The sequence below is a fragment of the Buteo buteo genome, chromosome 21 (assembly GCF_964188355.1).
Source record: "Buteo buteo chromosome 21, bButBut1.hap1.1, whole genome shotgun sequence".
Classification (NCBI taxonomy): domain Eukaryota; kingdom Metazoa; phylum Chordata; class Aves; order Accipitriformes; family Accipitridae; genus Buteo; species Buteo buteo.
In genome coordinates this window covers 767,353-792,057 of record NC_134191.1, presented here as the reverse complement: position 1 = coordinate 792,057, position 24,705 = coordinate 767,353, and the positions used below count along the sequence as shown (strand labels likewise).

At 45.1% G+C, this 24,705-nt stretch overlaps 1 protein-coding gene across 1 annotated transcript in view; it reads right to left on the bottom strand.

Moving 5' to 3' along the window:
• SRGAP3 (SLIT-ROBO Rho GTPase activating protein 3) overlaps window positions 1-24,705 on the bottom strand; it is a 173,692-nt gene that overhangs the window by 142,855 nt on the left and 6,132 nt on the right. The window contains exon 2 of the mRNA XM_075053399.1: window positions 21,573-21,692. Coding sequence (XP_074909500.1) covers window positions 21,573-21,621 — 49 coding nt within the window. The 5' untranslated portion in view covers window positions 21,622-21,692. The remainder of the gene's footprint in view (window positions 1-21,572; window positions 21,693-24,705) is intronic.

Below are 24,705 nucleotides of genomic sequence, written 5' to 3'. Positions count from 1 at the left end.
AGCACAGGATGGCCAAAGCCTGGACCTGCTTTGGTCATGGTCAGAGGGCAGCCACGCCAGAGCTTTGCCGGGGGACGGGGCACGCCTGCCTGCCCGTCCCTGTGAAATGGCCCCTTCACTGCCCCCCCTCAGCCCAGAGGGACCAGCACCCTCCCAGCCTGGGCATGATGGTGCCTGAACATCCCTGCAACAAAACAAGAGTCACTGCACATCACAGCACACCTACCCTACATGATGCTTGATTTTATTTGCCAACAGTGCAGAGAAATAAGGGTTGATAAACCTTCCCCCTTCACAGCCCGTGCCTCACCGGGGCCGGGTGTTTCCAACATCAGTCTCTGTTGTTTGGCAGCAGTGAGGAGCATGAGGCAGGAGGAGCGTGCGGGTGGGCATGGAGCCCACTGGGACAGAAATGGGGTCTGATCTGGGACACTGAGGTCTTGTGTGTACCCATTTCCTCATCTGTAAATGGAGTTAGCATTCCTGCTTTCTTCTGGGGGGGTACTCTCATGTCTGTTGATGCAAAGCTTGTGTGCAGGCTAGGTATCACTGCTGTCCTGCCCATATTAATGAGCACCATCGACTTGCTGCAAAGACTCAGCCTATTTATTTTTTTTTTTAAACTTCACCCTGTTGCTCCTCACTCCAGCATCTTTATCTGCCCTGAACAGAGCTGCGGAGTAGCAAGTCCTGGGGTCAGGAGTGTGGGGACGCCTGCAGCCACGGAGGCCTCTGGCAGCAAGCTGCCAGGCTGCCAGGGTGCCCGGCACACGGCAGCTCACGGGAGCAGACCAAAAGCCCCCCATGGCATGCTGCCCTCGCCGAAGGGACCCCAGGCTGCCTTCATCCACTGTCCCCAGGGGCGCAGCACCCTGCCTGCCCCTGAAGTTGTTGGAGCAATGGCTGGAGCCCTGCTTGCACCTTGGTTTGCATTTCTTGCTGAAATAACTCAGCTCTGTTGTTCTTGAGGCAACTGATCCCCAAGTACCTGCGGTTGTTGGACCCAGGCGCCGGGGAGCGGGGAACAACACGCTGCGCAGGGACGCCCGAGCCCCTCGCCTCTTTGTTCGGCGGCCGGTGGCAGCAGCCTCTGCCCGCTCCCGCATCGCCGGCGGCTTCCAGCAGGAGAGGGGAGAGGAGAAAAGGAAAAGCCTGGGAAACTGAGACTGCACTGTGCTGCTCGCACAAAGCGCTATTGTTCGGGGGGCTCAGAGATGCATTTTAGTAGGCCAGCCTGTCCTCCGCGGAGCGCGGCCCCAGAGCGGCACACAAGCTGAAGGGAAGCTGCATGCGGGGCCTTCTGTCTAAAGTGACAGCGATTGATGAAGGAAAAGGGGCCAAATGGAAAACACGCCTTTCAGGGAGAATTTAGCCCTCTCATTAGAGCTGAATACAGCTGGCCAAAGGGGCCTTCTCGTGGAGAAGCCCCGGGCTCCAGCCACATTCACAACTTCATTGTAAATTCCAGCACGACAGTGTCATTTCCTGAAACAGAGTGGAAAGTTTTGGGTTTTTTTTTAAGCACCCCTTCTCAGTAACACACGCCTGAGTAGGAAGCCCTTCCTCTCCTTCATGGCTCAGCCATACAGCTCTCCAAACCCACACAGGGAGGGGAAGGAAAGCAGTCAGTGCTTTTTTTTCTTTTGAGAAAGAGTCATCACAGAGGATCTTGCTCACCTGTTGAATTATTATTACAGTCATTCTTTCTCATAAAACAGAGGAGACCATTTTCTTGTTACAGTTTTGGTGCTGCTTAGGACAGTATTGATAAAAGGGAAAACATGAGAAAGAGAAGTGCAGCAAAGAGAAGAAAGAGATCAAAATGACAAATTTCAGTGTTATTGTCCACCTAAGCACCATAACGGGCTGGGTAAACACACTTGCATTGGCACAACTAATCACACAAGGTTCACATAACAGTCTCATCTCTCCTCTGCCTGAGCCCTACCCGAACTGCCTGCACATCACCTCCCAGGTCCGCTCCTGCCTCCACAGCATCTTCTCCACTCCCTCTAAGAGCCAAACACCATCCCCCTCAAACCGCTCCTTAAACCAGCACTGAGGCTGCCAAAGCGATGCAGAGCTGCTGCACGGCAATGAATCCTAACCAGGAGGAGGCAGGCAGTGGCTCCCAGCAGAGGGACTTTGGATGCCCAGCCCGGGGCCGGCACAGGCACTCAGTGAGCAGTAGGGCTGGGGCTTGCTGCCGCCCCCGTGGGGAGATGTGAGCTGGGCCGGGCCAGCTGCACAACCCCCATCCCACATCCCGCATCCCCCATCTCGCATCCCACATCTCCCATCTCGCATCCCACATCCCCCATCCCGCATCCCGCATCCCACATCCCGCACCCCCTGTAGAAGCGTCTGCCCGCTTCCCACCAGGGTGGGCTAAACCCCTCGCCCCATCCTGCAAGGGGTTCTTCTGGACGCTTCCCAAGGGAGCAATGGCTTCTCCTCCTGTCTTCAATCAGGGAAACATCTTTACCGAGTGCCACCATTTAAAACACTGTGCCAATTGCACATTGAGGCAACAAAACACAAGTGTTCATCCTTTCAGCATTCACTCATTTCTTTTCTTTGTGCACAACCCTGCACTGTGCTGCTAAATGTATTTGTGCAAGTGGAGTTTCTGCAGAAAACTTGATGTTAGCAGAACCCAGAAGCAAGAGCAAATTGGGAGACCTTCAGGTGTCCCAGAGGCTTGGAAGCAAGTTGTGCCAAACAGCAAAGGACACAACTGCTTTGCTGTTACACACAATTCGCAATGCAGCACTAAGCTACTGGTGTGCAAAGAGCAGCTTGGCCCTGAGTGGGGCCGGCACACCGAGCTGGATGCAGCTTAAAGGCACCCGAGGGAGGGCTGTGCAGAAGCCTTCCCATCGCTCACCAGTCGTACTAATGGGGTACAACCACAGCTTTCCTTCCCCGTCCCTAGTAAGTCTGGCTAAGTCCCAGGCAGGTTTTACAGCCTGTGCCGATGTCTCTGCTGCTGCAGGCATGCGACTAGGGTCTGAGGAAGCCCATCTATGCCCCTCTGCAGCGTAGATAGAGTGATCAAGCTCAGTGATCAGAGGAATATTTTTTTCACAGCTTGGAGCAAATTAAGGCTCCTCGCCCAGTCCGAAGTCCTCACTCACAGGTAACACATGTGGCCCCACACAGTACAGGCTCACTTCTCCACTGCCCCAGGCTTTGTTCCGTCAGTGCCGGCAGGTGAGGTGGGTGCACAGAGGCTGAGCAGCTGCAGCAGCCACGGACACCCTCCACGCTGACACACACTGCGGTGTATAGAGACCCCATAACCTGGCCCATACACCGCAGCAGCTCCAACAGACTGAAAGGTTTGATTATAATATCTGAGGTCTCTGTTGCGTGGTAGCAGCCCACCTGGAGGAATGAGCTTTTTTCAGGAACTCAGGCTAGGCACAGAGAAATGGGTTCAGTGCATTATTCATGACTGTTTTGTCCCATGGATTATCTGCCATGGGGTGCATACAAGAAAACACTAACACTTCCAGTTACAAGTTGCTTCCCAAGTTCTTGGCTTCAGTATTAATTTAACAGACAGGGATTTTCCGATTTCCTCCACTCAGTTGAATGCAAAGTAGCTTAGCATAATCACAGCTATATGCGCTGAAGGGCCACAGTGAAGAGGGAAACAGCCTGCACGTTCAAGGGCTGGCTCTCCGGTGTTTTGTTGCAAAGGCAGACAGAAAACTGTTCAGTCTGCACCACTGCAACATGCTGTTTCTAGCAGTTTTTGTTTCCTTGGACATTCCCTTCTGCTAAGGCCCAAATTACACCCAGACTTGCTTTGTAAGGTAAAGCCAACCCTTGGTACAAGGCATGTAACAGTGCATGTGCTTTTGTATCTTCACATGGTGAAAAAAGGAGGAGAACACTGGTAATTATTATTGTTATTATACAGTGAGCTCCCAGAATTAACCCCATTGTGATGTATTGGCTTTGTACAGATAAGCAAAAGAGGGAAAGAAGAGACGAGAAGAGAAGAGAAGAGAAGAGAAGAGAAGAGAAGAGAGAGAAAAGAGAAAAGAGGAAAGAAAAACACTGAAGGAAAAGGATGAGAGTGGTAATCCAAAAAAGAAGAAGAAAAGAGAGGCTGAGGTAAAGCAGAAAGTAACTGGCTACCTGCTCCAAACCTGTCAGCACAGGCCCCACTCACAGCGTGAATGCAGAACGGCCCTGATCCGTGCCAGCAAGCAGCCGTGGCACAGGCAGGCATATACCAGCTAGCTGTGCCAGCAAGCACAACCTCGTGCAAGAGGAGTGAACCAGGAGTGTACCAGAGCCCCCACCGTACGTTTCACTATGAACTCCCACACAGGGCCCATTTAACACGTTTTGCAAATCCTTCCACTTGGCTGTGACTCCATCCCTGGAGAAAAACCAGAACGACATTAACACGTCGGCACCTTCACATCCCAAAGGTGCAACTGGGACCTGTGACGGTCGGCCAGCCTGACGAATGTGCAAGGGGGGAACATGAAATTGAGAAGACCAGGAATGTTTTCTGAGCGCAACACTGAGCTGCAAACAGCATTCACAGGTAACAGCTACTGAGAGCTTCTGCCCAACAAGGACATGCCTCTGCAGCACCAACTGCATCCATGCCAAGCCTGGACCACAGCTGGGCATAATCCAATGCCCACGGGACGATGCAGTCCTCAGTGGTGTTCCCTCCACCCTCCCCTCCTCAGTGTTGCCTGAACACTGGTTTTCTTCACCGTTAAACAAAATTAAAACTTGCTACTCTGACCAGGTAAGGCAGCTGCTTTCAAAAACAAGCTGCAAGGAGGATGAAACTCCCCTGCGCAGCACTAATGAAGGCAACATGATTACCAGCAAAGCTTGGACAATATTAATTATATCGCTTGATCACCCCAAAACCAAACCCGTGCGAGTCCTGGGAAAGCCTGGCTGTTTCCCGTCCAGCTCCCTGCTGCTGGGTCAGCAGCTGAAAAACCAGATTGGAAAATACTTAAGGATGCCCATGAGAGGAGGAGTGGATGAAAGCACAGGGAGAGCCTGGACCTGCAGCCAGCACCACACTGTGTACTCCATGCTTTCACAGGAACTGCAGCAGGGTGGGACTACAAAGACAAGCACATTTAGGGCACCACTGGAGTCTGGATCAAAAGCCACTGAAGTCAATAGATCATCTCCCACAGATTTCAGTTGGCTCCAGGTTAGTTGCAGACCTATTTGGAGGAGGACCTCTGAGAACTGAATGCACTCCTACAGCCCAGAAGTATTGGATCTGGCTGAAGAAAAGCCAGGCTCCCTTCCAGCATGTACCAACCGCAGGTATTGCTGGCATGCCTCCCTAATGCAAGTCACAGCCACTGCTGCAAGCAGTGCTGCCGTGGTGCTACAGCAAAGCTGCACTGCAAGCACTGAGGCCTGAGGAAGTGCAGGGTTTTTTCTGTTATCCTAATAAAGCTGCTGCTTTGGGGCTAGAGCAGCTGATCCTCCCTCTTTAAGCAGAGTCAGGCTTAACCTACACCATTACTGCTGGCTAGCTCTGCCCCTGTGTCCTGGAGGCACAGCCATGCTGATGGAAAACCTGAACCCAATAGAATCGTGCTGATAGAGATGTACCTTCCCATCGAGAAGAAAGGCTATTTACTGTAGCAGCATAAATCAAACTTTCCTGGAACAGCTGAAGCAACATAAGCACTTTGCTAATATATGCTATATCAGCATGTCTGGAATTGGCCAAGCACCCTTCCTGGGTCTGCAGAAGGGCTTGGGCAGATGTCCACAGCAATAAAGTGTCCCATGCCCAAGCCATGTACTACCACCCTCTGACGAGGGTCACTGGACCCTATCTCAGCTGTGAGGACAGCTATGCGCCTTGCGGTTCACTGTAAATCCTGGCTGCAGCTTGGGCTAAGATATGGGGCTCTGCACTAGCACAGAGCAAGGGCTCACAGACCACACTCAGCTCACCACCACGGGGATGCTACTTCGGCCATGGGAATGGGAACAGCCTGTTAGTGAAGAAAGGGAGTAGTATTTTAAACTGCCACAGTAATTAGCTGCGGGCACATCTGCCTAAGCCCTGGCTGTGGTCTCCCCTGGTTGTGCCTGCAGAATGCAAAGCAACTCCAGAAGTGAAGCAAGGACAGCCATCTGCTTTTATGCCTTGTTTTTAAAGCTGTTTTATTCCCTCTATTCCCAGCATCACTATGCTCTGCATTTGAAAATTTGCGTGCATGGTGAATCTAATTTGATTTTTATCACTTTTGTCTCCCTCTTCCTCTTTTGCACACTACATTAGGCTTTTGTTCCAATGCAGTTAAAAGCAGATTTACTGTGTGATGAGACGCTGCCTAGCAGTGGCTGGCAGAGCTTCAGAGTAAGGACAAGTGTCACATAATAGATATGCTATTGATAAGCTGAGGAAGCTTTCACAACACGGAGACCCAGGAGAGCAGGGATTTTCAACAATAGCAGTAAACCCAATTGTATTTGAGCAGGTTCTTCTGGTTCGAGAGCTGCACTATGCAAAGATGAAGCACTGTGTTCGCTAGAGCTGCAGCAACTGTGTGGGACTGTGTCAGGAAGGCTCAAAGAGTTCTGACAAAAATAGCAGCCCTGCTGTTGTTCAGTTACACTCTGATGTTTGGTTTCTTCTTTCCCTTTTTTTAAACTTACTGTGTGTTGACTGACTGTGCTGCTTTTGCAGCTCTGTGAAACATGAAGGTGGGCAGAGAAACAGCTTGTTTGTTGCCAGAGGTCTGTTCCAGTAGTCCTCTGAAACGCACCAGGGGCTTGCCCCAGCAGATCTGTGCATCACACCTCTGCTACCCAGACTGGGCCAGTTCCCCTTGTGATGCCACTTGATGAGGTGCATGTGAATCCTTCCTTTTAGACAAGATCAGGAATGTCCCAGCATGTTCTAAGTATAGCCATGCTAGCTTTCCAGAGAAAAAGCTGCACTAATCTGTGTTGGCACTGATTTGGCACTAGTTTCTCATGTGCCAATCATTATATTTCCTTTTCCTACCCTCCCTCTAATCACTGCAGTAAGAAAAATCTGGTTTATAGTGACAGTGGCATATCCATTAGCTATTATTTAAATGTATACAGATTCATAGATGCTTAAATGTATTTAGATTCAAATGCCTCAAGGAGGAAAAGAGGACAAAAGATATTTTGTCACAAGATAATAAAAAGTTCATGGTATAAGAAAAGCTACTGGTTAAACAATAGTAGAGAATTTTTAAAAATTACAGTGGACTTTTAATATCTGTGGTTTTCAGTGTTAAGGAAAAAGACCACCCTCCCAAAGCAAGCAAAAGGATGCTCAAAGAGGCAGTCCTAGAGGAAGGAAAAGCTGAGCCAGACCTGCCGCGATTAAACAGTGGGGTGCAGGAGCACAAGGGTTCAGAACACCATTGTTAATTATTCCCCTGGCAAAACACAGGTCGTTAATTATTCTCCTGGCAAAACAAAGGTGCTGTTACTTAACGAGAGATGCACCTGAGCAAATCCTTGCTTCGGGCTGAGCTGCTGGAGCCAGCAGACTGTCAGCGTGGCTTCGTGCCGGGCTTAAGCAACGTATGGTCACACCACTGCTGAGAGGGTCACGCTGCCCTGCTGCCTCCCCGGCCCTCCTCCCCATCCTCTTCCTCCAGCTGGCACCACCAGCAGTGCAGTGACCCAGCTCACCGTGCTGCTCTGGGTGAGGACTAAACCTACCAAAAATGTGCTGCCATTTTTTAATTCACCCAAATTAAAGAACCTCTGAAATGGAAAGTAACAGGGTATGTTCACCAGTGGCAGTGTTCCCAAGGCAGAGGAGACCTCTCAGGACTACACTACTCCAAAAAAGAAAACTTCCATTTACTGAGGACTCTCCAAAAACACAGCCCAGAAATCAAGGCGCTGACCTCTCTGAAAATCAAGAGCGAAAGCTTGAGTTAGCTATCTCCACAGGCAAAGTGGAGACACAGCCTACATATTTGGGGTTTCAACTTCTCAAACAGCCAGATGAGCTTTTTTATCCATTTCACTACTAGAAAATATGGCAGCGACCTTGACTACCTGCATCAGGTTTAAGAAGGATCTATGTCCTGTTGCACTGGAATTTCACAGCACTGCAGAGGTGTGATACCCAGTTAGCTCTCACTGTAAAAACACCTCTCTATTTGGTAAGGACATAACCCTGTGTTACGGGGCAACTGTTCCAAAGCACTGGCATTTCAGGGATGTGCACTGGATGCAACCGCTCCAAAATCTGAGGAACGGAGTAAAAACATGTGTAAAACAGGAATTCACCAGTGCTCTGCCAGCTGTCCATGTGCCCAAAATCGGTGCAAAATGTTGCTGTCAGATCTAGCTGGCAATCTCAACAGTAATATAAACGACAATACAGCCTGCTTGCTCACAGGGATTCAAGGCCAGTATTAGCATTTGTATTAGAGGCAACATATTGGGGGAGATTTTAATTTAACATAAAGGCTGCAGTGAAGAGAGAAGAGTTCTTTTTATTTTTAATTTCAAATACTTCAAAGAGGCATTTAGCTCTTGAGAAAGAGATAATCCTGATATTCCTGTCCTGACAAAATGAAAATCAGAACAGACAGGCTGAGGTGGGAGGAAACAAAGGCACAAAACTCCCTAGAAATCACACAGCACGTCACCAGCAGAGCCCAAAACTGGCCCCAGACCTCCCTTCTCCTCAGTCCACACTGCCTGTTGCAGGCTGCCCAGGGCAAATGGCACTTGGCATGCACTCGCCGACCGAGTCACTGCGCGGCAGCAAGCATCGAACAAGGGATGTACACCAATTTATCTGCACCAAGCTACAAGGCCAGGCCAGTCTGCCTTCCACAGCAGCCTCACCGGCAGCTAACGCAGAGCCTCTCAGTGCACTGGGCAGGCCAGGGAGCGGGTCGCACCTCGCAGGACACGCAGCGAGACACAGAGACCTGCCAGCAGAAATCATGGTGCTGCTGGCTCTACAGAACAGGCACCGCACAACACACCGGGCTCGAGATGGGTGGCCCCAGGACCAAGGCTGAGGCAGACCTTGGTGGTCAGTGATAACAAATTAATCTTTCATTTCAGTTTTTAATTAAGTTCCCCTGCCTCCAAGCTGCAGAGAAAAATCCTGAAAAATAAGATCCAGGAGCATAGTAAAGGCTCAAATGTCAAAGACGAGCAATATCCCGAGATGCTGTTGTTTTAACTGTAATTTCATTATTCTAAAGGAAGCGTCATGGTTTTCAAGGACTAACTCATGATTTGCTAATGCTTGCATTCTGACTTTCTGTATGACACATCAAATGTTAACCAAGTTGTACATATAAGCCCACACTTCATTCTCATCACAAGGTGCTGATTTACCTGCACTCAGGATATTCTTCCATCCTCTCTCACACTCATTCACTTACTCTCTCTCTCAAATAACTCAAAAAGAGCTACTTATATAGCTCTTTTCATGTCACAGCCTGAAGGACCTATTCAATCTCCATTCTTTCTTTACAAACAAGTTTCAAGGCTCCTGTTCCTGGGCAGCATGAACCGAGTTATACGGGATCTCACAGCAAGCTCATGACCACATAAGCATACCCCTTCTATGGTCACTGAACAGTACCATAACCCTCTCATCTAATATTTGCTCATCTTTTCATTCTCTTTTCACTTAAAAGTATGTGTGGAACAGGGTGTTTTCACAGAGATTTTGTCTGGGATTTTAGTTAGTTTTTTCCCCAGGCAGATATGCAAGATAGCCCAGAAATATTTACAGAAAAAGACTAAAAGTTGCCTCTAGCATTAACAGCTCCTTTCCCTTCTACTGGACTAAGGAAAACAGTGCTGGGAGGTGCGGTCCTTTCTCAGTCACCATCCTGGCAGTTGCTGTCTCTTGTTTCTGTAAGCCTTGGCATCCTTCCCACGTCCCCTTTCGCTCCTGGTCTAGGTTCTTCCCAGAGCTGTTTCATTGCCAGCTTTTGGCATCTAGCCCTTGGCATACACTTAAGAGGAGGAAATTGAGCTGACACCAGCACCAGAGCCTGCTGCAGCCTAATAGTGAATATGCTGTATGCGCACAGACCTGGGCCAGAGCAGAGGGAGCACTATTTCCTGAGAAAATCACCCGGCAATGTCACTTGTTTCATAACCAGCAAACTTGAGCCAGGCCATAGAAGAGCAGCATGCAAAACACTGCAGCCCTTCAACTGCAAGTGTTTTAAAAATGCTACAAAAACTCTGCATCAACACTACAAGATTTTTGCTCTAACATGTTCTGCACAACCTTAAATACCACTAATCCACAAACGGCTTGCTATCATCTGAGTGCAGTTCAGGTTTGAGCATGGGGGAAAAGTTGTTGCTCCCTGTTCCCTCAACCACCACTTCTCATCCAAACCAGCTCCAGTTCACAGAGTATCCAGGTTAAAAAAGAACAACCAGGTCAGCAGAAATAGAGACTGACACCTCCGTACTCTCCTACAACGTGAAAGCACTAGGGAATCACCAGGCAAGGAAAGCCACAAATTAGGGAATACTGGCGCCTTCCTAAAGTTCACTTCCATGTACTGATTTACCCCACAAAATAACGCACAACTGATTGAACAACACTTTTCATTCCCATTTGGGAGCCACATCCAACATACTGTAACGTAACACTGCAGGTTGTTTTTCACTGCAGTCTTCACCAAAATGCAGGAAAGTTAGTCCCCTGGAAACTGTATCACACATACATCAAATGAAACACACATAACACAAGTATAGCTTGCTACCACAGCAAACTGCAAAAGCAATGAACACACATAGGTAATGGGTGTAACTCTATGGAGGGATTTTCATGTCCTCCAAAACAAAATCTTACAGATAGGAATTTGTCTCAGCAGTAAATTGGATTCATTACTCCAGAAGGGTCATCCTCTGGCCCTATGAAATGAGTTTGATGATGTTTCAGAATTCCAAAATAACAAGTCTTGATTCTCTGGCTTCATTATTTTGCAGCTAAGACAAATCACTGTCTTGCACTGGAGAGATTCCCTCAAGCACAGGGTGAGGCACGCTGGTGGGGCAGCATTAGAAAGCAAGGCGGCCTTGCCAGAGGATTGGTATACACAGCCCAGGAGACTAATGAACTAGGAATTACTGTGATGACTGCAAGTATTTCATATGAGCCACATTTGATGAAAAAAGTCTGCTTCTAACAGCTATGTAGTCATGGATATAGAACAAACAAATCACTAAATTGCAGAAAAACAGTAAGAAAATTTAAACCTGGAATTTGTTCTAGACTCTCCTCCCTGTGGAGTTGCACAACTTTCCCAGTTTCACTTTAAAATACTTTCATAATTTAATGACAAATAGCTGGGGCTCAAGTGAAGTCTGGATTCCCTACAGTTGATTTCACAGATTGAGTTCAACAATATCTAACTCAGAAGGCATCTCCCCTTAGCCTCTTAAAAATGCAGTGCTGTAGAATCTGTTAAGTAATCAGCCAGATACCTGCTTAAAAAGAACATTCACAGTGCAATAATACTGAAAAGTTCATAGGTAAACCAGGACATGCAAGGGGTTTTTTTCTGGCCTAAAAGAGCACATAAATGTATGACGAATTCATACAGATCAGTGGCATTTCATGAGACCCCTATAGTGACTGGAGGTTTGGAATGGAAACTTAACTATCAAATCTGAGTTTTCATCTTACTTACTTACATCATCTTTTTAAAATGATTTAGGATGAAGGTGTAGTAGTAAGCATACATGTTTTTCACGACTACTTCTTTTCCTAGAAGAGGAAGGTCTGTCCACCCACAGCAATCTGAAGCACATATAACTCTCTACAAGTCACCATGTGAACTGTGCAAGTACCGAGGACCGAAGGAACTGCTGCATTTGGCAGAAGAACAGATAGTAGAAAATGCAGCGTTTACACATTGCTGTTTCTCATTACGATGCTCCCTGCACAACACTTGCAAAAGAGAAGGGGACCACATTGCAAGCAGGCACCTTCCCGATACCAGTATTAAGCACAAACAATATTGATAAACAGGTCATTCAGCCTGCAGGGGAGGGAGAGTCCAGTGGCAAGGCACGTGCAACGAGTCAAGCCACAGCTTGAAGCAGCAACTGCCAGCATGTAGAATAAACACAGCGGAGAGGGAATGGGAGGGGAAAAAAAAGTCACAGATTTTCTTCCACTGCTCCAAAAGCTTTCCAGCTGGGCCTTGCGGGCAGCTCCCATCTGGCAGGCAGATCCTGAGCCCATGCTGCAGAGGGGGCTGCATCCTCCCTCCTCCCTGGCTGCCCCAAGGAGGTTAAACAGCAACTGTCCTGGGTGCCCTGCTCTCAGACATGCTGTCTGTTCTGTTTACTGTCAAGTGCTCAAGAGGAGACAACCAAGGTATGAACACTTTCTTTGGGTTTTTTAATTGGTTTAAGCCTGCATTTACATAGCAGTGATTCAAAGCTGTTAATATAAAATGCAAGCGGAGAGCACAGTTGAAAAGTCCTTGTGTCGCTGTAGCTACAATGGTCAAGAACAGGAATCCCACTCTAACAACCATGTTCAAACTCAGAAGAAATGCAGGCAGACTCCAAAACCATTCACATGTGTGGATGATGGGTTTTTTTTAAAAAGCAAGAAGGATATCACAACTTTTTTTTAATTTAAAATGGTCATTTCCGCTGTTCTCTCTCTCTTTAAAATGGGGGTGAAGATACTGAACATTTTCTTAAGAATGTTTTCAGAATTGTCCACAAGTCTGGCATCAGTCACAAAGTCAGCTAAACCTCTTACCAGCTCCTCCTTTTCTTGTAGCATCACCATTCTGAATCCTCAGAACCCCACATGCCTTTCTTCTTCTACCTCACATTCCCTAGCAAGGTGGAAGCACACAGACAGTTTTCCACTTCTTACTCTCCTCCAATTTTCTTTCCACGTGCAGAAGTCAAGTATTCTCTCCACATAATAATTTCTGTTTAAGAAAGAGTGAAGCACAGATGGAAGCATCACCTGAATCATGATATTGCTTTCACTATTCTTCATGTACAAATACCCTGAAAAATTATTTGTAAAGACATGAATTCTTTCGTCCAGCAATCTCAAAGCACAAAGGAACACCAAGTTAGTGCAGATGTGATGTGACTCTCATTCAGTCTTTTCATGGCACAGTTCTCAACTTGGTTACATTCTCTGTTTTATACACCTGCAGCGTTCAGACCTCTCACTGTCCAGATGATATTTTCTCGTGAAATGCACCTTTCTAAATCAGATTTCTGATTTGCACATGCTAGTGCTCCTAGGGGTGAAAACAACTTTGTTGTTAGCAAATGAACACAGTTCACGGGACCAAATTAAGTACTTGCCATATCCCATTAAAAGGCAGAGATGAATTTGGATAAATCTTACACTGCAAATGTTGTATCTAGTTTCTTTATGTGTGTTAGATGGACACACAGAATAAGTAGGATTCAGTCATTTCGTTCATGGAAACCCCCTTTCAGAGTGACTCACAATAAGACCAGCTTCCTGTCAACGCAAAGTCCTGCTACAGTCACATCTGAGCAGCTCTACCAAATGAGAAGCACAGGAATATGATTCCAAGGGTGCATTTTTGTGCAAAATAGAATTCAAGTAGGTGATCAAACTGTTTGTTTCACATGTTAAAAGACAGTGCAGGCTTCCCACTTAAAAGTAGTTATGTTTAAAATAGAAATTTTTATAGATTTAAAAAAAACCAAAACGCCAGGCTCCCCAAAAGGTCTTTTAAGTGTGTGCCAGTCTTCTTTCAAATATTCTTAACAGAAGGATTTCCATTTAGTAACATAATTTAAATCTGCTATGTAGGATATATTTGCAGAAATCAGATTACAATTAAGCAGTCATGTTCAGCTGCAATGCCCATACAGGTTATACACAGGCTAAGATAGTTCTCAGCAGAGTCATTGTCACAAAGGTCACTCAAATTTTTGCCAAGCTTCTGCTGTTTAAGAAGTTGTAATTTCCCAGAAAAGTCAATGGAGCTTCACTGCGCCACGCACACTGCTATACGTAGTACACAGTACTTATTAATTCCCAATACATACATCACCTCAAATGTCAGTGTAGTCTATTTGAAATTCACTAAAATAATTTTGCTTTTTCTACCATAGAAATTACTAACAATGAGTTGGAAACAATTGACCAGTCATGAACAAAGGTCTGAAACAACAACTTTGATGTATGGACAGTTTTACTGACAGGTGCTTATTATGATGACTTCAGAGAAAGAAAGAGGTCAAAGCACATTTGTGCCACCACTTGGAGTACAGCAGCCTGGTTCTATAGAAAAGAGGCTGAAACCAATTTTTCTCAGCTCAAAATATCAGATATAGCAGGATTGCTGAGCATCTAATACATCTTTTGAATGTATGGTTTAACACAACAGACATTAGAACAACAGCTAGGCGTCTTACAAATCCTTGCATCCCCATAGCAGGGTCACAGAGAGTTTAATGGCAGGTAAATTAATAGAACTCTTTTGATATCGCAATACATTACAGATCTTGTAAGATTCCATCCTAGAGAATAATTAAAAAGACTTTACAAGATAGCTTGGGGGGGGGGCGGGACGACTTTATAATTCTATTAGACTCTATTCTGGCCCCTAAGTGATATTTGGCAGGTCCTTTAATATGCAAGCCTCAATTTACTTGCTAATAAATTAGCTGTTAGGAAAACAAAGCTCCCCATGAAAGGTATTAGTAAAACACAAATGCAAACTATGGAGATGTTCATCAGTATCCGTGGTATCTCACAGAAGTTGTATATTCTTGTAACATCAGTATCCTTTTGGACTCAGGAACTAATCAGACACATCAGGTGTAACAGAAAACATGACAATGCACATTGCAGGGCCACAACAAGATTATCCCCCCTGCTTCTGAATTATGACTAAGAATTAAGAATTCTGAATTAAGAATGAGGAATGGGACTAGTAGGGACTCCCTGCTTCACAGGTCCTATGTCAGTAAGAGGAGTTTAGATACCTAACTGTCAGAAAAGTCTCCTTCATCCCACGGTCCTTTAGCCTTAGTATGGTTGAAGAGTGGGGAACAAAATTCTTGTATTTAATCTCAGTATTTATAGCTGCAGTTTAAAGGAATTAATGTTTTGACCCTTCTGCCATGGACAAAGGCAAAAGATTGTTCCTTTGCTCTTAGCCTTATAGTATTTTTAAAATGTGTTACCCTTACACACCTCCCCCATTTCCTTGTCCCATTTTTTTTAAGAAAAGACAGTTCCAGTTTGGTCAAATTCTCTTAGAAGTCATGCTTTTTATACCATGCTCCTTTCACCTTTTGAATACTGTCATGGTTTAACCCCAGCCAGAAACTAAGCACCACACAGCTGCTCGCTCACTCTCCCCCGGTGGGATGGAGGAGAGAATTGGAAGAGTAAAAGTGAGAAAACTCGTGGGTTGAGACAAAGACAGATTAATAAGTAAAGCAAAAGCTGAGCACACAAGCAAAGCAAACCAAGGAATTCATTCACCACTACCCATCGACAAGCAGTGACTTAGTGATTCAGAAATTTCATGTAGGACCAGACTGTTTCAGTGAGGAGAAATCATCCAGGCTTGGTTTACACTTGAATAAGGTTAGCATGGATATTTCGGTTAGGGTGGGGAAAGCTATCCCTAACAGACATACCTAACCCACCACTGACACAAATAATTTCTATCAATGAAAGGACCTCTACTATTATGTCCAGGGAACTGGTTTTTGGTTTGCTTTTTTTTTTCCAAAACTGTTCATTTCTCTTCTACAAACACACAACAGTCTCCTCTTGGAGAGCCTGGCAGTCCAGCTCCACTGCCTTTGCTGTACCAGCACAGCCTTGGAGAGGCAGATACGTCCTTCATAATTCAGAACAACTTTTTGGTGCCACTATTTCCCCAGAGTGTGCAAAAGCAGGATGGCCGGGTACAAGGACTGTAGCTTCACACAGGCCGTATGACTCCTCAGTTACCTCCTGCACCCAAGCAGCACACCTGACACAGCACCTCTTATGGCTTAAGCAACAACAACTTCAAACAGCCAAAATACCATATCCTCACCAGAGCTGCAGAAAGCCACAGAAGAGCTAGCAGTAAAGTTGGAGGAAAGATGGAGCTCTAAAGATTTAAGTTTAGTAAAATTTCTTTTATTGGAGGGCAGAAGGGGCAGGGGGTAAAATTCAAACCAAAAAGTTTCCATGGGCTTTATTCCCCTCTCCTCCCACTACAGCTATGAATAGACCAACTGATAATATTTTGCCTTCAAACTTTGCCTCATGAAAGAATTAAACAAATTTCAGCTTCAGAAATGTATATATCCTGTGATAGTGTATTCATTAAAACACCCAGAGGCTGCAATTCAAACTGCAGTAAATGGGACAAGCAGATCTCCATTTTAGATTCTCATTATTACAATTCCCTTTCAATTAAACAACTTTCTTAAAGTAGCAGAGAGAAAGCAGAAGATTTGCTTCCTTTAAATTATCCATTGGTCAGTGGCAATGGCCTCTTCCTGCAGCCTTTCTCTTGTGTGTGGTCTCCTTGATCAAGCTGCTTTATTTAAAACACATGAAAGCAGCCTGCTTAGTCTGAACTGCTGACTGAAGCTGAAACACACATGAAAAACCCTTAGCCGCAGGAAGGATCCAAAAAGTCCTTCTGATTCAGTCTTCTCAGCAGGAGGCAACTTTTTATTATACACACGTACTCCCACACATAAAAATGAAAATCCGCTAGCTGGTAATGGCCAAATCATGTTTTGGTAGAAGCAGAGGCGGCATGCTGAGATCGCATTCCCCTGGCCACGCTGCGGGGGCAATGTGTCAGTCCATTCAGAAAAATGTGAAACATGCTGATACCCATGGTCTGCATGGACTGAGCCACCGCGGGCAGCACTTTGGGCTGAATCTCTGACTATGGCCCCGTGGACATGCTCCATGCACCAGCGCCGCACCTTCACCTCTGCACCGAGATGTGCTGCTACCCTGCACACACCCATGCGCGGAAAGCCTGAGCTTTGCTGCAAGTCCAGTAATACACAAACTCAGCACCAACAGGAGACTTAAACAGTCTCCTGATGAAAGAATCAGCACATTTACACACAGTGTTTAATAAGTTCTGAGTGTTGTGGACAATGCTGCAGATAGCACAACGCCATTTACAGAAATGCACCAAGCTCAAACACTGTTTTTTTCCCAGCCACGTGTGCTGGTCATACGGGGAAGTTTTGAATGATGATGGAAGGATGTGACAACCCAACAAAACTAAGAGCTGCTTCTCTTAGCAGCCACCTGATGATGCTTTGCTGTTTCCATTAAAAACTCCTAAGGACACAAACTTCTAACATTAATGGAGAACATTTTACAAATATAGCCAAGTCTTGGCAGCGGCATGGCAGATCCACTGCAGTAATTTAATGATCTCCTCTACTGACAACAGTGAATCCTGGGTATGTTTTATGGTAATTTATGCAGAGGAACTTTCATTCTGCATCATTGCAGGCAGGGAAGCCATCACAACTGTTGTCCAGTGAAGGCAATTTCAACAACAGATGGATTGAACATTGCACAAACCTGCCTTGGGTTTTGAAAGATGGTGTATGAACCCTGTTTACTCAAAGATCCTATCACAGGTAGACCTATCAGAAGAAACAAAAGTGTTCATGTATACCACTCCTTCCCCCTTTCTCTTCCCCAAAGAAAGTGAGCCCAGGTACAAAGAAAGGAAATCTTAAAAACACATTGTGGGTTTGCTTCCAGAACTGTTAGAAATAAGTTTAGGGATTATTAGTTTTCCAATCTTTAAAGCTCATGCTAGCTCAGCAGGCACTTTGACAAATCCCTGTTTTCTGGATGTCAAAGCAGATTCAAGACCATGAAGCTGTAACCCCTACTGGAAGAGCAAGAAATCCTGAACTGTGCAACCTCGTCTCTTCCCCACACAGGCCACTGAGACAGCACAAAGGACTGGATCCCATTAGACCTGTCTGACTGGTTTACAGCTTACACCACAGGCTATCTAGCCACACTTCATTCAGACATTAACAGCACCATCTGAGGTTAAAATCCCATGAAAATTTTTTAATTGTAAGCTACTTCGTCTTTGCCTTCTTTTTTATTTGTGTGTGTAAGAATATCTCTTTATGAAGTTATCTCAAAGTAAACTTGGCTGTCAGCTAGCAAGTAGATGCTTGTAGGTTAAAGGGTTACCTGAACAAATCCCAGTATTTAACTCTCACTTATGTAGTGAATCCATGGCAACTTTCTGTGTAGCAGTGAAGTACCCCAGAAGAGCAAGTAAAACCAGTACCAAAAAGCAGGCAGCAAGAGTGACATTTGAAGAGGAAGTGGTAAAGCTATCACCCAAAGTCCCCTGAAAGCAGTACTTTCTTAAAGAGGTTATAGAAGAAAAGAGCCTGACACCCTCACATGCATTTTTCACTGAAAAGCTTTCTATACTGCTCATAATATTTTTTACAACTTTTATTTCACTTCTCAATGCCTACATTTTAATACAAAACTAGATGCCCGGCAAGTTTGCTATTACTCCAGAAGGAATCAGAACAACAAAGAATGACAGAGCATAGATCAGCACTGTTCAGTCAGCTTGTTTCTAAAGCGAGTTGGCAAGGCACACACACCACAGCAGAGCAACCACTGAAGGCCCACCAGAGATGTGCATTACCAGTGATTAAAGTGCTGGGAGTGAATAAGTAACAGGAAGTTTAAAACAGGATTTAATTCTCTAATCTAAAACAGTTGTTCAGGATGCCCCAGAAGAAACAATGAGAGAAAAAAAACTGATCCAGAGGTCAGGGAATCATGTGCTAGGCCTTCTTATGGAGCTTTCGTGCTGTCATTTACAAAGAGGCGTTTAATTACCATATCCAAGTAAACTAATCTGCGAGTGTGAAAATTTCCTTTCTAGGTGAGCAGTTCCCCACCTAAGGAAACTACACATCTGCACACCTGGCCATTCCTGGTAGGAGCATCAGCACCACAAACGTTGCCTCCAGGAGGCTGGCATAACTCTCTAGGTGCACTAGAACTACTATACAGATCAAACTAGATAAAATCCTTTTTGGGGATGCATGTCCACTGATGAAAACCTTCTCATAAAGAGATTGCAACTTAATAGATTCATTAGAAGAATACAAGTGAGAAGATTTGAAGTGATTCAAGCAAGGAAACTGGGAAAGCCACAGCTTTTCTCAGCCCTGTTGCTGATACATTGTATGATCTTCAGCAGGTCTCGAAACACTCAAGCCTTGGCCAAGACCTGGGAGCAACTCTCATCCATCAACATGCAGAGACCAGCCAGGCAGTTTCTAATAAGGGACCTAGAACACTCCAAAGGCTTTGGTTGCTTGTTTTGGAAACATCTTAGTTATTAAGGAATGGAAGAAAGAGGGAGATAATGTTTTTGGTTTATATATCAATGAATCAGCATCATCACAGCAATAAAGACAGCTTTTGATTTAGGTCCTAACTTATTGTACAAGAAGCTACAAGTAAAGTTTAGCTTTTGATTTCCTTTCACAGTCTTCCTGTTCAGAAAAACAGATCATATTTCAAAAGAAGACGAGGACAATTCAGCTTGGTCCCAGCAGAGCATAGTTTGTGGGCTTTTTGTTACTCTCCCCTCTTCTGTTTAGTAATGAAGGTATTATCATTGTCCATTTCAACTTAGAAACCTGCCTTCCTTTACTATCAATTACTCAAGCTTAAGTTCTCATCTAATGAATCACTCACATTACAAACACAAAGGAAGTTAAGTGACTAGCCAGTGAGTCACTGCTGTCACTCTTAAGACCTGAATTGTTTGATTCTTCAGTGTCACAGGCAGTGTAAACTGTACACATCTCCACTAAACCGGCATGGCAGTGCTCTATCGCCTCTTGGCATACGACTATGCGAAACATCAATCAAAGGAACTGTCTGTTCACTGTCCTCTACGAGGTCCAGTAGTCCTCTGCTGCCAGCTTGTTGCTTCTGCTCTCTCATACCCTAATTAGTATTATTTCTATGTCAGACTTTCTCGCTGTGCAGAATGACCCCTTCCGTATTTTCATCTCCCCTCCATACTCACAGTCTCACTGTGGGTATTACTATTACTATTGCTGCTGTTGTCTTCTGTTCCCAATAAGCAGCTACATGAAAATTACTGATAGCAATGACTGAATGCTCAGCAAGGCTCTCCCCAGCCAAGGAAGGGATGGAAAGCACTGACCGGTTACATGAAACACAAGGAACTAGAGTCCAGTAACATCCAGAATGTCCTTCTCCAAAACTGGCCTAGCAGTGTTCCCAACTACTAGAAACATTTGTGGATGTGAAGCAATAATCGAGTTTTTCCTCAGGTTTAAACTTGTAATCTGATCAGCTGCAGGAGCTGGAAGAAAGAAATCTCTGCCACGTGTCAGGGCCTGGTGATATATTTGTATGGGGAATGAGAAGAAACATTCTGCTATATCAGATGTTAATCTGTATAAAAGATCTGACCCATCAGGGCCAATAACCTGATCCAGTATCAGGAATTCTTAATCCAGGGGGTGGCTTTTCTGGCTGGAACATTCTCCTTTTTATATAAAATCACTCCTCAAGGAGACAACTTGGATCCTACCCAACAAGATACAAGAAAGAACTCTGCTCCAAAGCTTTGGAAAGTAACATCAGGCATGCACTGTATTTAACAGACCTATAAAATACTGGTTCCTTGTAAAAAAACAGTACAAATAATTAATCACGGGAGCAGTTTAACTTGCACATGAAGGATTCTCTACCAGCTGATGGTTTTATATTAAGGTAATTTTTTTCAAAACTATGCTATAGGCAAACAGAAGATACAGGCTGGATGCAGGAATTATTGAGTGAAGCTTTATGTAACAGACCTGACCAGAAGTCACAAAAATGGCTCCGTCTTTAACACTGAAGTTCAAAGAATTTTACATTGTTTTTAATGTAGTATGCCAAACCCCCACAGTTGTAAAATATATCAACATCTCATCTCAGTAGTGAAGGAATGTGATTTTTGTCTAAAAGATCCCACACAGTTCTCATTCTCAGTGTCACTAAGGATCCCAATAAAAATAAATGGCTAAGGGATCTATTCTGTCAGAATACAAACTGAAAGAACCTATTCTCTTACATCCATGCCTTGAATTCTCCTTCCAGCATTAGACTGACTAAGTCAAAACTTACTTTCCAGCTAGCTAGCAAGACCCCCAGTCAGGCGGTTTGATGAGGAACATGCTGTGCCAGTTTCTGACGTCAGTAATGGACCAGTGTAGGTGTTTCTTTGAAACAATGAAAAGCCCAGCTCACACTACCTATTTAATAACTTCAAGCTGTTAAAACATAAATATATTTTAAAAAAGCATCCTGTGGCGCCAGGAGACAGCCCTTTGAGACATCACATATGGCTTCAAGAGAACAAATTTGAAGCCACAGACGATCTACTCTGTACTTCTGAAAATTACCTCTCTGAGGCCAATGGTTACAAGTCCTCAGAGATGGATTTGGTAGTGCTGGAAATCAAACTCACCTTCTCCAAGTTCTTCTAAATTCTTGTCCTTGTTGAGGACTGACCCCATAAACCAACAGCCAGAGCAGCTCAGATCCTTCCTCAGGTCACAGGTTTATGGTGAGAGAGCATGCAGGCTGCCTGCAGTAGGAAGAAAAGAAAAACTGCTAGGAAGCAGAATACAACATTTGGCATTAACTTTCAGGAAAAGAAATCTACTAAATTACATTTGAAACCGCTGATCAAACCCCATTTCATTTCTGAAATTTCTTCCCTAACTGGTATTGTTTTGTTTTCCATTCCCAACAAAACAAGCCTGATCCAATTAAATCCAGTCCTATTACCAGCTAGTGTCATTTTCCCTAAGGGAAGTAGAAAGTATCCTTCCTCCTGTCAAAGCTGAATTCATCTCAGTGGGCTCTTCACCTGCAAATCATGAGATCTTTAGTGATGAATAAGTGGAGCAATTATCATCTGATGGATATTACATTAGCGTAATTGCTGAGCCTGAGTGGAGCTGTAGATGAAGAGCTCACTGAGCACGGGAAAGTGCCACCATCCCTGCTCCCGTGCAGACCCCAGGGATGGGTGTCCGTACAGACTCCAGCACCTCCTGAGATGTCAGACCACTGTAGGGACACAGGGCTGACCCTGCAGTGCCTCCCCTCAGGGCACACCTCTCCTGGCGGAGGACTTCAGACCGCACCAGGGTTTAATATAAGGCTCTGCAAGAGCACAAGCTCACTTAAACGCTCCAAGTGTCGTCCAACTGAGGTGCCAGTGATTCGCTTTTCGCTTCAGACTGCACAGAAAGGTAGGACATGTAAATCATAGATGTTTACAGGAGAGACCCACAGCTGCTTTGCCGTAAATGCCAGCCATGCGTGGCCACTGGCTTGTTTGCTGAGGTTTATCAGGGTGTCTGCCATCTCTGGGCTACTCAGGGTTCAAACACATAAAAGTTGCTGGTATAGTTCAGACACCTTTTTGCTCTCTTTCTCATTGGGTATTTATTTATTTATTTACCTCAGCATTTGCATGCTTTATAGTTTCACTGAATTTCTCGTAACTCCTGAGGTAGAGGAACGCTATTTGAGACGTTTTAGAGGTGCAACACTGTGACAGAGGGGATAATATTTTCAAATATGTCTAAATGTCATAAGAGGCTAGACTCCATTTACAGTGTGTTATCACGCCGGAGCTCAGCACTCTTTGAAAATCACTGGAATTTGGGCTTTGAATAGCTTGCTTTATTATGGGGTGTGGTGTAAGTGTGCAGTGCTTTGCTGCGGGGGGGATCCACAGCTTAGGCAGGGGTGTGCAGGCAGGTTCCTTCACAGTGCGACAATGGAGGGGAATAATTAAATACTCAAAAAGGGATCTAGAAAGCCATCCAAACCTAAACTAGCACCAGGAAATGCAGAGAGGGGAGGTACAGTTCAAGCCCTAAAGCAGTTAAGATACTTTTGAGTTCTTACTTGAAATTCCCCACCTGGCCTGTGGCATGTAAGGCAAATTAACTTTTCCTCCAGAAAAATGGCTTTCCCCGCGCCCCTCTGGCTGGATTACACCAGCTTGCCCTGCCAGGTTTGGTGGTGGAGCTGGAATCCAGGTCAGCTTTGTCTCATGGAAGCACCTCAGCTCCCAGACCAGACAGTCAATGGTCCAGCAAGTACTGACACCTAGAGAGGTAACTGCAACAGCAGAGACTTATCACCCCACCCCACCCCACCCCCCCGCAGGCTGAAACAAACAGCTAGGACACCCAAAGAGAAAACTTATTCTCCAGGTCATGTGGAAGAGGAGCTTTGACGGGCCCTCTCCTTCCACTCAAATTGACAAGACAAAAGAGAGCCCATAAAGCTAAGCACAAAAGGTCTCAATATCTTTCTTTTGGGAAGGGTTGAGGTGGAGGGGAGATACGCTTTAGTTTAAACAAGAGATTGCTATCTCTGGATCAGTCTCCATGGGCAAGTTGGAGAAAGAAAAGGTCTTGTCTGAGAATCCTCCCAGGCCTTGGGCAGGAACTGATGAACAGCTTCAGGAATTCAGCAGTTATGTTCATGTCTGCCGACAGAAATTTAGGTATCCATGGCTTTTAGGTACCTGCAAGATTAGGCAAGACTTTTCAGTTGCTGGAGGTACCTGACAACTGGATTCGGATGCCTAACAACTGACTTGCACACATTCACAGAGAAGGAAAATGGTTGCTCAAGAGCTTGACCCCAGGTGGCTGGAGCTGGGAGTTACCACCGCCCTGTTCTTTGAACTAAAGACCAGCCCAATCCATTTGCCAGAAGCAAAAAATACTATTCAGATCTGTATTACCTGGAATAACAGGCAACTCTTTTTCCTGAATGCGCTTTTCAAAGAATTTAATTTTCTAAAATATATATTCATCCAAAATCAAAGGAAAACTTAACAATAATGGGGTCTTGCTCATCCATCCCAAATAAGGCTTCAGGCTTCAGCTACCTGTGACTACAGCTTTTCAACCACCCTTCTTTTTTACCCTCTAACTGCCAAATGGAGCGATGGTCTATAAAAATCTGCACAAGTCTGGAATACCTTGGGAACCCATTTTTAGTAACATTCAGCATTACACGAATATTCATTTTGCTGGCATTTCTCTGAACAGCCAGGCACGCAGTGCAGTAACTTGCTGTCTGTGTGCAAGACCCATACACAGGGCTTCACTGGTGGTCTGCAGTGCATTAGTTTTCATTAACAGTAAGCTGATATGATCTCTGATATGGAGATCTAAGATAGCTCACCAGAGGGAGAATGCTTCATGAATGCAGGAAGAGATGTAAACAGAGCAAAAGACTACTATTTCTTGAGTTTCTTCTGATTTTGATTATCACAGTGAACCCAGGATTACCTTGAGATGAGCCTCAAACATACCTAGTGAAGCCAATGAGGTTTATCCCAGAAATTAATTCACTCTACTATTTTCATATGTCTTTTAAAAGAAGCTATGGCTAAATAAGAATAAAGAAAGCCAATCATTCTCACATAAACGTGTGATTTTCTTCATATCCACAATAAAATGTGTGGAACTATGTTTTTGCTGTTCACAAATTTGGATCAAAAATGTTTTGTCACCACAACCAACAGATAATCCTGCTCTGTCCTGCAGTGTGGCATGCTAGTC